General features: G+C 44.6%; 1 protein-coding gene across 1 annotated transcript; it reads left to right on the top strand.

The window, feature by feature from the left end:
- The first annotated feature begins 11,109 nt into the window (after positions 1-11,109).
- LOC125523394 (uncharacterized) lies at positions 11,110-12,273 on the top strand. Its single transcript, XM_048688431.2, has one exon. The coding sequence runs from the start codon at positions 11,324-11,326 to the stop codon at positions 11,996-11,998; it is 675 nt and encodes a 224-aa protein (XP_048544388.1). The 5' UTR covers positions 11,110-11,323; the 3' UTR covers positions 11,999-12,273.
- Positions 12,274-13,484: the final 1,211 nt, after the last annotated feature.

Raw genomic sequence — 13,484 nt, 5'->3', positions numbered from 1 at the left:
TTCGGACCAGAGGGGAGGGGGGCGCAGCAGCCCCTTGGCCCTTTCTCCTCTTCCCACTAAAGCCCATCAAGGCCCATTGCTTCTCCCGTAACTACCCGGTACTCCGAAAAATACCCGAATCACTCGGAACCTTTCCGATGTCCGAATATAGTCGTCCAATATATCGATCTTTACGTCTCGACCATTTTGAGACTCCTCGTCATGTCCCCGATCTCATCCGGGACTCCGAACTCCTTCGGTACATCAAAACTCATAAACTCATAATATAACTGTCATCGAAACCTTAAGCGTGCGGACCCTACGGGTTCGAGAACAATGTAGACATGACCGAGACACGTCTCCGGTCAATAACCAATAGCGGGACCTGGATGCCCATATTGGCTCCTACATATTCTACGAAGATCTTTATCGGTCAGACCGCATAACAACATACGTTGTTCCCTTTGTCATTGGTATGTTACTTGCCCGAGATTCGATCGTCGGTATCCAATACCTAGTTCAATCTTGTTAGCGGCAAGTCTCTTTACTCGTTCTGTAATACATCATCCCGCAACTAACTCATTAGTTGCAATGCTTGCAAGGCTTAAGTGATGTGCATTACCGAGAGGGCCCAGAGATACCTCTCTGACAATCGGAGTGACAAATCCTAATCTCGAAATACGCCAACCCAACATGTACCTTTGGAGACACCTGTAGAGCTCCTTAATAATCACCCAGTTACGTTGTGACGTTTGGTAGCACACAAAGTGTTCCTCCGGCAAACGGGAGTTGCATAATCTCATAGTCATATGAACATGTATAAATCATGAAGAAAGCAATAGCAACATACTAAACGATCGGGTGCTAAGCTAATGGAATGGGTCATGTCAATCAGATCATTCACCTAATGATGTGATCCAGTTAATCAAATGATAACTCATGTCTATGGTTAGGAAACATAACCATCTTTGATCAACGAGCTAGTCAAGTAGAGGCATACTAGTGACACTCTGTTTGTCTATGTATTCACACATGTATTATGTTTCCGATTAATACAATTATAGAATGAATAATAAACATTTATCATGAAATAAGGAAATAAATAATAACTTTATTATTGCCTCTAGGGCATATTTCACATTGTTTTAATTGAAGACCAAACTCGTAACTCAAATATTTGTCTCCGCGATCAGATCGTAGAAACTTTATTTTCTTGTCACGATGATTTTCCACTTCACTCTGAAATTCTTTGAACTTTTCAAATGTTTCAGACTTATGTTTCATCAAGTAGATATACCCATATCTGCTCAAATCATCTGTGAAGTTCAGAAAATAACGATACTTGCCGTGAGCCTTAACACTCATCGGACCGCATACATCAGTATGTATTATTTCCAATAAGTCAGTTGCTCGCTCCGGAGAACGGAGTCTTAGTCATCTTGCCCATGAGGCATGGTTCGCAATCATCAAGTGATTCATAATCAAGTGATTCCAAAATCCCATCAGCATGGAGTTTCTTCATGCGGTTTACACCAATATGACCTAAACGGCAGTGCCACAAATAAGTTGCACTATCATTATTAACTTTGCATCTTTTGGTTTCAATATTATGATTATGTGTATCACTACGATCGAGATCCAACGAACTATTTTCATTGCGTGTGTAACCATATAAGGTTTTATTCATGTAAACAGAACAACAATTTATTCTCTTACTTAAATGAATAACCGTATTACAATAAACATGATCAAATCATATTCATGCTCAACGCAAACACCAAATAACACTTATTCAGGTTCAACACTAATCCCGAAAGTATAGGGAGTGTGCGATGATGATCATATCAATCTTGGAACCATTTCCAACAGACATCGTCACTTCACCCTCAACTAGTCTTTATTCTGCAACTCCCGTTTCGAGTTACTAATCTTAGCAACTGAACTAGTATCAAATACTGAGGGGTTGCTATAAACACTAGTAAAGTACACATCAATAACATGTATATCAAATATACTTATGTTCACTTTGCCATCCTTCTTATCTGCCAATCACTTGGGGTAGTTCCGCTTCCAGTGACCAGTTCCTTTGCAGTAGAAGCACTTAGTCTCAGGCTTAGGATCAGACTTGGGCTTCTTCACTTGAGCAGCAACTTGCTTGCTGTTCTTCTTGAAGTTCCCCTTCTTCCCTCTGCCCTTTTCTTGAAACTAGTGGTCTTGTCTACCATCAACACTTTATGTTTTTCTCGATTTCTACCTTCGTCAATTTCTGCATTACGAAGAGCTTGGGAATCGTTTCCGTTATCCCTTGCATATCATAGTTCATCACGAAGTTCTACTAACTTGGTGATGGTGACTAGAGAATTCTGTCAATCACTATCTTATCTGGAAGATTAACTCCCACTTGATTCAAGCGATTGTAGTACTCAGACAATCTAGGCACATGCTCACTAGTTGAGAGATTCTCCTCCATCTTTTAGCTATAGAACTTGTTGGAGACTTCATATCTCTCAACTCGGGTATTTGCTTGAAATATTAACTTCAACTCCAGGAACATCTCATATGGTCCATGACGTTCAAAACGTCTTTGAAGTCCCGATTCTAAGCCGTTAAGCATGGTGCACTAAACTATCAAGTACCCATCATATTGAGCTAGCCAAACGTTCATAACGTCTGCATCTGCTCCTGCAATAGGTCTGTCACCTAGCGGTGCATCAAGGACATAATTCTTCTGTGCAGCAATGAGGATAAACCTCAGATCACGGATCCAATCCGCATCTTTGCTACTAACATCTTTCAACACAATTTTCTCTAGGAACATATCAAAATAAACACAGGGAAGCAACAACATGAGCTATTGATCTACAACATGATTTGCAAAATACTACCAGGACTAAGTTCATGATAAATTTAAGTTCAATTAATCATATTACTTAAGAACTCCCACTTAGACAGACATCCCTCTAATCCTCTAAGTGATCACGTGATCCAAATCAACTAAACCATGTCCGATCATCACATGAGATGGAGTAGTTTCATTGGTGAACATCACTATGTTGATCATATCTACTATATGATTCACGCTCGACCTTTCGGTCTCCGTGTTCCGAGGCCATATCTGTATATGCTTGGCTCGTCAAGTATAACCTGTGTATTCCGCGTGTGCAACTGTTTTGCACCCGTTGTATTTGAACGCAGAGCCTATCACACCCGATCATCACGTGGTGTCTCAGCACGAAGAACTTTCGCAACGGTGCATACTCAGGGAGAACACTTCTTGATAATTTAGTGAGAGATCATCTTATAATGCTACTGTCAATCAAAGCAAGATAAGATGCATAAAAGATAAACATCATATGCAATTAAAATATGTGACATGATATGGCCATCATCATCTTGCGCCTTTGATTTCCATCTCCAAAGTAATGTCATGATTTCTATCGTCACCGGCATGACACCATGATCTCCATCATCTTGATCTATATCAATGTGTCATCACGTGGTCGTCTCGCCAACAATTGCTCTTGCAACTATTGCTATCGCATAGCGATAAAGTAAAGCAATTATTGGACGCTTGCATCTTATGCAATAGAGAGACAACCATAAGGCTTTTGCCAGTTGCCGATAACTTCAACAAAACATGATCATCTCATACAACAACTTATATCACGTCTTGACCATATCACATCACAACATGCCCTGCAAAAACAAGTTAGACGTCCTCTACTTTGTTGTTGCATGTTTTACGTGGCTGCTATGGGCTTAAGCAAGAACCAATCTTACCTACGCATCAAAACCACAACGATAGTTTGTCAAGTTGGCGCTGTTTTAACCTTCGCAAGGACCGGGCGTAGCCACACTTGGTTCAACTAAAGTTGGAGAAACTGTCACCCGCAAGCCACCTATGTGCAAAGCACGTCGGGAGAACCAGTCTCGCGTAAGCGTACGCGTAATGTCGGTCCGGGCTGCTTCATCCAACAATACCGCCGAACCAAAGTATGACATGCTGGTAAGCAGTATGACTTATATCGCCCACAACTCACTTGTGTTCTACTCGTGCATATAACATCAACACATAAAACCTAGGCTCGGATGCCACTGTTGGGTTTCGTAGTAATTTCAAATTTTTTCCTACGCACACGCAAGATCATGGTGATGCATAGCAACGAGAGGGGGAGAGTGTGATCTACGTACCCTTGTAGATCGACAACGGAAGCGTTAACTTGGTTGATGTAGTCATACGTCTCCACGGCCCGACCGATCAAGCACCGAAACTACGGCACCTCCGAGTTCTAGCACACGTTCAGCTCGAGGACGATCCCCGGACTCCAATCCAGCAAAGTGTCGGGGAAGAGTTCCGTCAGCACAACGGTGTGGTGACGATCTTGATGTATTACTATCGCAGGGCTTCGCCTAAGCACCGCTACAATATGACCGAGGTGGAATATGGTGGAGGGGGGCACCGCACACGGCTAAGGAACGATCACGAAGATCAACTTGTGTCTATGGGGTGCCCCTTGCCTCAGTATATAAAGGATGGAGGAGGAGGAGGCCGGCCAAGGCAATTGGTGCGGCCAGGATGTGGAGTCCTACTAGGACTCCAAGTCCTAGTAGGAGTCCACCAAGAGGGGAGGAAGGGAGAAGGAAGTGGAGGAGAAGGAGAGGTGGCCGGGCCCCTTTTCCCTAGTCCAATTCGGACCAGAGGGGAGGGGGGCGCAGCAGCCCCTTGGCCCTTTCTCCTCTTCCCACTAAAGCCCATCAAGGCCCATTGCTTCTCCCGTAACTACCTGGTACTCCGAAAAATACCCGAATCACTCGGAACCTTTCCGATGTCCGAATATAGTCGTCCAATATATCGATCTTTACGTCTCGACCATTTTGAGACTCCTCGTCATGTCCCCGATCTCATCCGGGACTCCGAACTCCTTCGGTACATCAAAACTCATAAACTCATAATATAACTGTCATCGAAACCTTAAGCGTGCGGACCCTACGGGTTCGAGAACAATGTAGACATGACCGAGACACGTCTCCGGTCAATAACCAATAGCGGGACCTGGATGCCCATATTGGCTCCTACATATTCTACGAAGATCTTTATCGGTCAGACCGCATAACAACATACGTTGTTCCCTTTGTCATTGGTATGTTACTTGCCCGAGATTCGATCGTCGGTATCCAATACCTAGTTCAATCTTGTTAGCGGCAAGTCTCTTTACTCGTTCTGTAATACATCATCCCGCAACTAACTCATTAGTTGCAATGCTTGCAAGGCTTAAGTGATGTGCATTACCGAGAGGGCCCAGAGATACCTCTCTGACAATCGGAGTGACAAATCCTAATCTCGAAATACGCCAACCCAACATGTACCTTTGGAGACACCTGTAGAGCTCCTTAATAATCACCCAGTTACGTTGTGACGTTTGGTAGCACACAAAGTGTTCCTCCGGCAAACGGGAGTTGCATAATCTCATAGTCATATGAACATGTATAAATCATGAAGAAAGCAATAGCAACATACTAAACGATCGGGTGCTAAGCTAATGGAATGGGTCATGTCAATCAGATCATTCACCTAATGATGTGATCCAGTTAATCAAATGATAACTCATGTCTATGGTTAGGAAACATAACCATCTTTGATCAACGAGCTAGTCAAGTAGAGGCATACTAGTGACACTCTGTTTGTCTATGTATTCACACATGTATTATGTTTCCGATTAATACAATTATAGAATGAATAATAAACATTTATCATGAAATAAGGAAATAAATAATAACTTTATTATTGCCTCTAGGGCATATTTCACATTGTTTTAATTGAAGACCAAACTCGTAACTCAAATATTTGTCTCCGCGATCAGATCGTAGAAACTTTATTTTCTTGTCACGATGATTTTCCACTTCACTCTGAAATTCTTTGAACTTTTCAAATGTTTCAGACTTATGTTTCATCAAGTAGATATACCCATATCTGCTCAAATCATCTGTGAAGTTCAGAAAATAACGATACTTGCCGTGAGCCTTAACACTCATCGGACCGCATACATCAGTATGTATTATTTCCAATAAGTCAGTTGCTCGCTCCGGAGAACGGAGTCTTAGTCATCTTGCCCATGAGGCATGGTTCGCAATCATCAAGTGATTCATAATCAAGTGATTCCAAAATCCCATCAGCATGGAGTTTCTTCATGCGGTTTACACCAATATGACCTAAACGGCAGTGCCACAAATAAGTTGCACTATCATTATTAACTTTGCATCTTTTGGTTTCAATATTATGATTATGTGTATCACTACGATCGAGATCCAACGAACTATTTTCATTGCGTGTGTAACCATATAAGGTTTTATTCATGTAAACAGAACAACAATTTATTCTCTTACTTAAATGAATAACCGTATTACAATAAACATGATCAAATCATATTCATGCTCAACGCAAACACCAAATAACACTTATTCAGGTTCAACACTAATCCCGAAAGTATAGGGAGTGTGCGATGATGATCATATCAATCTTGGAACCATTTCCAACAGACATCGTCACTTCACCCTCAACTAGTCTTTATTCTGCAACTCCCGTTTCGAGTTACTAATCTTAGCAACTGAACTAGTATCAAATACTGAGGGGTTGCTATAAACACTAGTAAAGTACACATCAATAACATGTATATCAAATATACTTATGTTCACTTTGCCATCCTTCTTATCTGCCAATCACTTGGGGTAGTTCCGCTTCCAGTGACCAGTTCCTTTGCAGTAGAAGCACTTAGTCTCAGGCTTAGGATCAGACTTGGGCTTCTTCACTTGAGCAGCAACTTGCTTGCTGTTCTTCTTGAAGTTCCCCTTCTTCCCTCTGCCCTTTTCTTGAAACTAGTGGTCTTGTCTACCATCAACACTTTATGTTTTTCTCGATTTCTACCTTCGTCAATTTCTGCATTACGAAGAGCTTGGGAATCGTTTCCGTTATCCCTTGCATATCATAGTTCATCACGAAGTTCTACTAACTTGGTGATGGTGACTAGAGAATTCTGTCAATCACTATCTTATCTGGAAGATTAACTCCCACTTGATTCAAGCGATTGTAGTACTCAGACAATCTGGGCACATGCTCACTAGTTGAGAGATTCTCCTCCATCTTTTAGCTATAGAACTTGTTGGAGACTTCATATCTCTCAACTCGGGTATTTGCTTGAAATATTAACTTCAACTCCAGGAACATCTCATATGGTCCATGACGTTCAAAACGTCTTTGAAGTCCCGATTCTAAGCCGTTAAGCATGGTGCACTAAACTATCAAGTACCCATCATATTGAGCTAGCCAAACGTTCATAACGTCTGCATCTGCTCCTGCAATAGGTCTGTCACCTAGCGGTGCATCAAGGACATAATTCTTCTGTGCAGCAATGAGGATAAACCTCAGATCACGGATCCAATCCGCATCTTTGCTACTAACATCTTTCAACACAATTTTCTCTAGGAACATATCAAAATAAACACAGGGAAGCAACAACATGAGCTATTGATCTACAACATGATTTGCAAAATACTACCAGGACTAAGTTCATGATAAATTTAAGTTCAATTAATCATATTACTTAAGAACTCCCACTTAGACAGACATCCCTCTAATCCTCTAAGTGATCACGTGATCCAAATCAACTAAACCATGTCCGATCATCACATGAGATGGAGTAGTTTCATTGGTGAACATCACTATGTTGATCATATCTACTATATGATTCACGCTCGACCTTTCGGTCTCCGTGTTCCGAGGCCATATCTGTATATGCTTGGCTCGTCAAGTATAACCTGTGTATTCCGCGTGTGCAACTGTTTTGCACCCGTTGTATTTGAACGCAGAGCCTATCACACCCGATCATCACGTGGTGTCTCAGCACGAAGAACTTTCGCAACGGTGCATACTCAGGGAGAACACTTCTTGATAATTTAGTGAGAGATCATCTTATAATGCTACTGTCAATCAAAGCAAGATAAGATGCATAAAAGATAAACATCATATGCAATTAAAATATGTGACATGATATGGCCATCATCATCTTGCGCCTTTGATTTCCATCTCCAAAGTAATGTCATGATTTCTATCGTCACCGGCATGACACCATGATCTCCATCATCTTGATCTATATCAATGTGTCATCACGTGGTCGTCTCGCCAACAATTGCTCTTGCAACTATTGCTATCGCATAGCGATAAAGTAAAGCAATTATTGGACGCTTGCATCTTATGCAATAGAGAGACAACCATAAGGCTTTTGCCAGTTGCCGATAACTTCAACAAAACATGATCATCTCATACAACAACTTATATCACGTCTTGACCATATCACATCACAACATGCCCTGCAAAAACAAGTTAGACGTCCTCTACTTTGTTGTTGCATGTTTTACGTGGCTGCTATGGGCTTAAGCAAGAACCAATCTTACCTACGCATCAAAACCACAACGATAGTTTGTCAAGTTGGCGCTGTTTTAACCTTCGCAAGGACCGGGCGTAGCCACACTTGGTTCAACTAAAGTTGGAGAAACTGTCACCCGCAAGCCACCTATGTGCAAAGCACGTCGGGAGAACCAGTCTCGCGTAAGCGTACGCGTAATGTCGGTCCGGGCTGCTTCATCCAACAATACCGCCGAACCAAAGTATGACATGCTGGTAAGCAGTATGACTTATATCGCCCACAACTCACTTGTGTTCTACTCGTGCATATAACATCAACACATAAAACCTAGGCTCGGATGCCACTGTTGGGTTTCGTAGTAATTTCAAATTTTTTCCTACGCACACGCAAGATCATGGTGATGCATAGCAACGAGAGGGGGAGAGTGTGATCTACGTACCCTTGTAGATCGACAACGGAAGCGTTAACTTGGTTGATGTAGTCATACGTCTCCACGGCCCGACCGATCAAGCACCGAAACTACGGCACCTCCGAGTTCTAGCACACGTTCAGCTCGAGGACGATCCCCGGACTCCAATCCAGCAAAGTGTCGGGGAAGAGTTCCGTCAGCACAACGGTGTGGTGACGATCTTGATGTATTACTATCGCAGGGCTTCGCCTAAGCACCGCTACAATATGACCGAGGTGGAATATGGTGGAGGGGGGCACCGCACACGGCTAAGGAACGATCACGAAGATCAACTTGTGTCTATGGGGTGCCCCTTGCCTCAGTATATAAAGGATGGAGGAGGAGGAGGCCGGCCAAGGCAATTGGTGCGGCCAGGATGTGGAGTCCTACTAGGACTCCAAGTCCTAGTAGGAGTCCACCAAGAGGGGAGGAAGGGAGAAGGAAGTGGAGGAGAAGGAGAGGTGGCCGGGCCCCTTTTCCCTAGTCCAATTCGGACCAGAGGGGAGGGGGGCGCAGCAGCCCTTTGGCCCTTTCTCCTCTTCCCACTAAAGCCCATCAAGGCCCATTGCTTCTCCCGTAACTACCCGGTACTCCGAAAAATACCCGAATCACTCGGAACCTTTCCGATGTCCGAATATAGTCGTCCAATATATCGATCTTTACGTCTCGACCATTTTGAGACTCCTCGTCATGTCCCCGATCTCATCCGGGACTCCGAACTCCTTCGGTACATCAAAACTCATAAACTCATAATATAACTGTCATCGAAACCTTAAGCGTGCGGACCCTACGGGTTCGAGAACAATGTAGACATGACCGAGACACGTCTCCGGTCAATAACCAATAGCGGGACCTGGATGCCCATATTGGCTCCTACATATTCTACGAAGATCTTTATCGGTCAGACCGCATAACAACATACGTTGTTCCCTTTGTCATTGGTATGTTACTTGCCCGAGATTCGATCGTCGGTATCCAATACCTAGTTCAATTTTGTTAGCGGCAAGTCTCTTTACTCGTTCTGTAATACATCATCCCGCAACTAACTCATTAATTGCAATGCTTGCAAGGCTTAAGTGATGTGCATTACCGAGAGGGCCCAGAGATACCTCTCTGACAATCGGAGTGACAAATCCTAATCTCGAAATACGCCAACCCAACATGTACCTTTGGAGACACCTGTAGAGCTCCTTAATAATCACCCAGTTACGTTGTGACGTTTGGTAGCACACAAAGTGTTCCTCCGGCAAACGGGAGTTGCATAATCTCATAGTCATAGGAACATGTATAAATCATGAAGAAAGCAATAGCAACATACTAAACGATCGGGTGCTAAGCTAATGGAATGGGTCATGTCAATCAGATCATTCACCTAATGATGTGATCCAGTTAATCAAATGATAACTCATGTCTATGGTTAGGAAACATAACCATCTTTGATCAACGAGCTAGTCAAGTAGAGGCATACTAGTGACACTCTGTTTGTCTATGTATTCATACATGTATTATGTTTCCGATTAATACAATTATAGAATGAATAATAAACATTTATCATGAAATAAGGAAATAAATAATAACTTTATTATTACCTCTAGGGCATATTTCCTTCAGGTAGGTCTTTTTTTTGTTCTAAATGTTCGAAATGTAATGAAAATCTGCCGTGTTTGTATGAATCCCGTCATGTTTATATTAAATCCGTCCGTGTTTGCACGAATTTCATCCAGTTTGTTGAAAAAGAGTTTGAAATGTATGCGGCTACGATTGGATGGCGGCCTCCCGCATCCTTGTCCACGGACTGCCCCCCCCGTCCACGAACAGATGCAGGAGAAAATTTGCGGGTTGCTGTTGGAGATGCCCTAACATGTTCGGAAGTTGATGCTTTACAATCACGAATGACTGTGTTAGCACGAGTAGTGCTGGGATTTTTCCCCTCATTTCGATATTTTTCTTTGCATGTGCAGTGAATCTAGTTTGTAGACATTCTATTTTTGCCGCAGAATATTCTTCGGCGGTTAACAGTTGACACAAGCCACGACTTGCATGCGCAATGACAATTCGCCCACGCGCTCCAAACATGGAGATCGTGGTTACCCGGGTAGTGTTTTAAGCCGAAATGCAGCCTGGCACTCGCTAATTTAGAGGCTGCAAGCAACGTGCGGTTGCTTCCCTGACAGGCAATTTAGGGCAACAAGTCTGGCACAGATACCCTCCTCCTCCCCCCAACCTTGGCATATGCTTAGCTAGCTCCATCGCCCGCGCCTTAAACCATTTCAAATACTTGGCTTCCATCCGCCTTCTTCTTCCATTCCGTCTCCTCCCCATATCCATTGACCAAATCAATCCCGCCATTTCCATTCTACGCCTGAAGTGGTAGTGTTGTCCAATTCATTCATGCTACGTGAGCGGTAGCTTCAAGCAACTGCATGCATGCACAGACGCTAAATAGACGTCAAGATCGCGCGTTCTCCTGGCAACCATGCTGCGTGCGCACCTTCGACTACCTCTGGGCGCGATGCTGCACCGCGTCCCCGTATCTGCCCTCCTCGTCGACAAGGCAATGGCAATGGCAATGCCAACGGTGGTGATGGGGGGCGGGTACCGCCCGCGGCGGAGCCTGCACGGCGGCGGCGGGGACTCGCCGAGCAAGTGGAGGAAGCCGGAGGCGGGGCGCCTGAAGCTCAACTTCGACGGGTCCTCCAGGCACGCGTCCCAGAGCGCGAGCATCGGCGGCGTGTACCGGGACCACAAGGGCGAGTTCGTGCTGGGCTACGCGGAGCCGATCGGTGCGGCGACGAGCTCCGTGGCCGAGCTCGCCGCGCTCCGGCGCGGGCTGGAGCTGGCACTGGAGAACGGGTGGAGCGGCGTCTGGGTCGAGGGCGACGACCTGTCGGCCGTGGAAGCCGCGCGGGGGAGCCACAGGCGCCCGCGCCTAGGCAGGGCGGAGGAGGACCTGAGGCTGTGGAAGGAGATCGCCGAGCTGCTCCCGCTGCTCGGCGACGACATGGCCGTGTCGCACGTGCGCCGGGGAGGGAACAGGGTGGCGCACGGGTTCGCGAAGCTCGGGCACAGCGTGCCGCGGCCGCGGGTGTGGCGCGGCGTGCCGCCCGCCGAGGTGCTCAAGTACCTTCAGCGGGACGCCGGCAGGAAATAGTGCGCGCATGGAAATGGTGGTCGCATGCATACTCGCAGATCAATGCTAACTTACGTACTGATGTGATGGTTAAAGTATGTAATCGTGTCATACAAAATCTCCGGATAGTTTTCCTTGTATAGGTGCCTTGGAGATCAAGTTATAATCCTATAACTACTACTAACCTTTGATTGTCTCAGCTTGGTTAGGCGTCTACTCCAATGTTCTAGTAAACTGAGAATTGTAAATTTATTCACGCAAATCTAAAAATACATTAATTGTGTTATAGAAATTAATTGTGTATGTAGTATAAAAAACATTGTATTATAGTATTATCTCAGCAAATTTTACTAATATGTTGATACAAATCGTCATCGTGATATAATAATTCTTTCATCTAGTGCAAAAATTTATTTTATTCTAAGAGTTCCAAAAAAAAAGAAAGAATGTTACAAGGATATCAACATCAGATTGACAGTCCTTCACGTAGGTTTAACTAATTCTCAAGCGGCTGGGAATTATGAAATCCGACAATAATAATGAGACGCGACTTGAGAGGTTAGATGACTATACCCATCCTATCACATGACAAACCATATTTTCCTACATGATAGTACGAATGCTAGCTCTTCCAAATTGCATGTGATGCCGACTACTTCATCCTCCTGGTGGCTCATGGCCATTTCATTTTTTTTTGAGAGAACGTCGGTCTTTATTAATTACGCAACAAACTTACACAGAGTCTCCCGGATGCAATCCGGAGCAGAATGAAAAATACAAAGACTAGAAGAGTTCAAACTAGATCTAGCTAGCATATGAGCTAGAACATTACAATGCCGACGAACATGCTGGAAACAAGTTGAAGAGAGGCCGCCCGCCAAGAGCTTAATCTCTGAAAGAACAGAACCCACCTCCGAGTGATCCCTCGAGGGAGACGAGAGGCGCTGCACCACCGAGAGGCAATCAGTGTTGAAAATAACTTCGGAGAAACACTCCTCTCGAGCCAAGGCGACAGCACGCCGGAGCGCCATGGCCTCAGCCAACTCAGGAGGCCGTGCGCCCAGAAGAGGTTCAGAATAGGCTGCTACACAGCGCCCCGCATGATCGAGCACCACCACACCCAATGCAGACTTGCCCAACTCTTGCGACACCGCAGCATCAGAGAAAGCCACCACCGAACCCTGCGGCGGCGGAGACCAAAGACAAGCAGAAAGGGAGGTCTCACGCCTAGGAGCAGGAGCGTGGTCATATAAATGTCGAAAGATCAGGTCGATGTAGGCCTTTGCCCTGGCAGCAGTAAGTTTTGTCTGGGGCGCCGCAGATTCATTCCTCGCCAAATTCCGTGCTTCCCAGATATGCCAAATGGCAACCGTAAGAACAGTTGCCTCTCGGTCTGAGCACCCGGACAAGAAGTCGAAGAGCCATTGCTTGGCCATTTCATTTGGCCTCTACTCTCTAAGAAGTTGAGGAGAGAGAATTTCATGTTGTGGAATGCACATGTGTTGGA

This window comes from Triticum urartu, chromosome 7A, assembly GCF_056163025.1.
Source record: "Triticum urartu cultivar PI428250 chromosome 7A, HENAU_Tu73, whole genome shotgun sequence".
NCBI lineage: Eukaryota > Viridiplantae > Streptophyta > Magnoliopsida > Poales > Poaceae > Triticum > Triticum urartu.
This window is presented reverse-complemented; position numbering and strand designations above follow the sequence as displayed.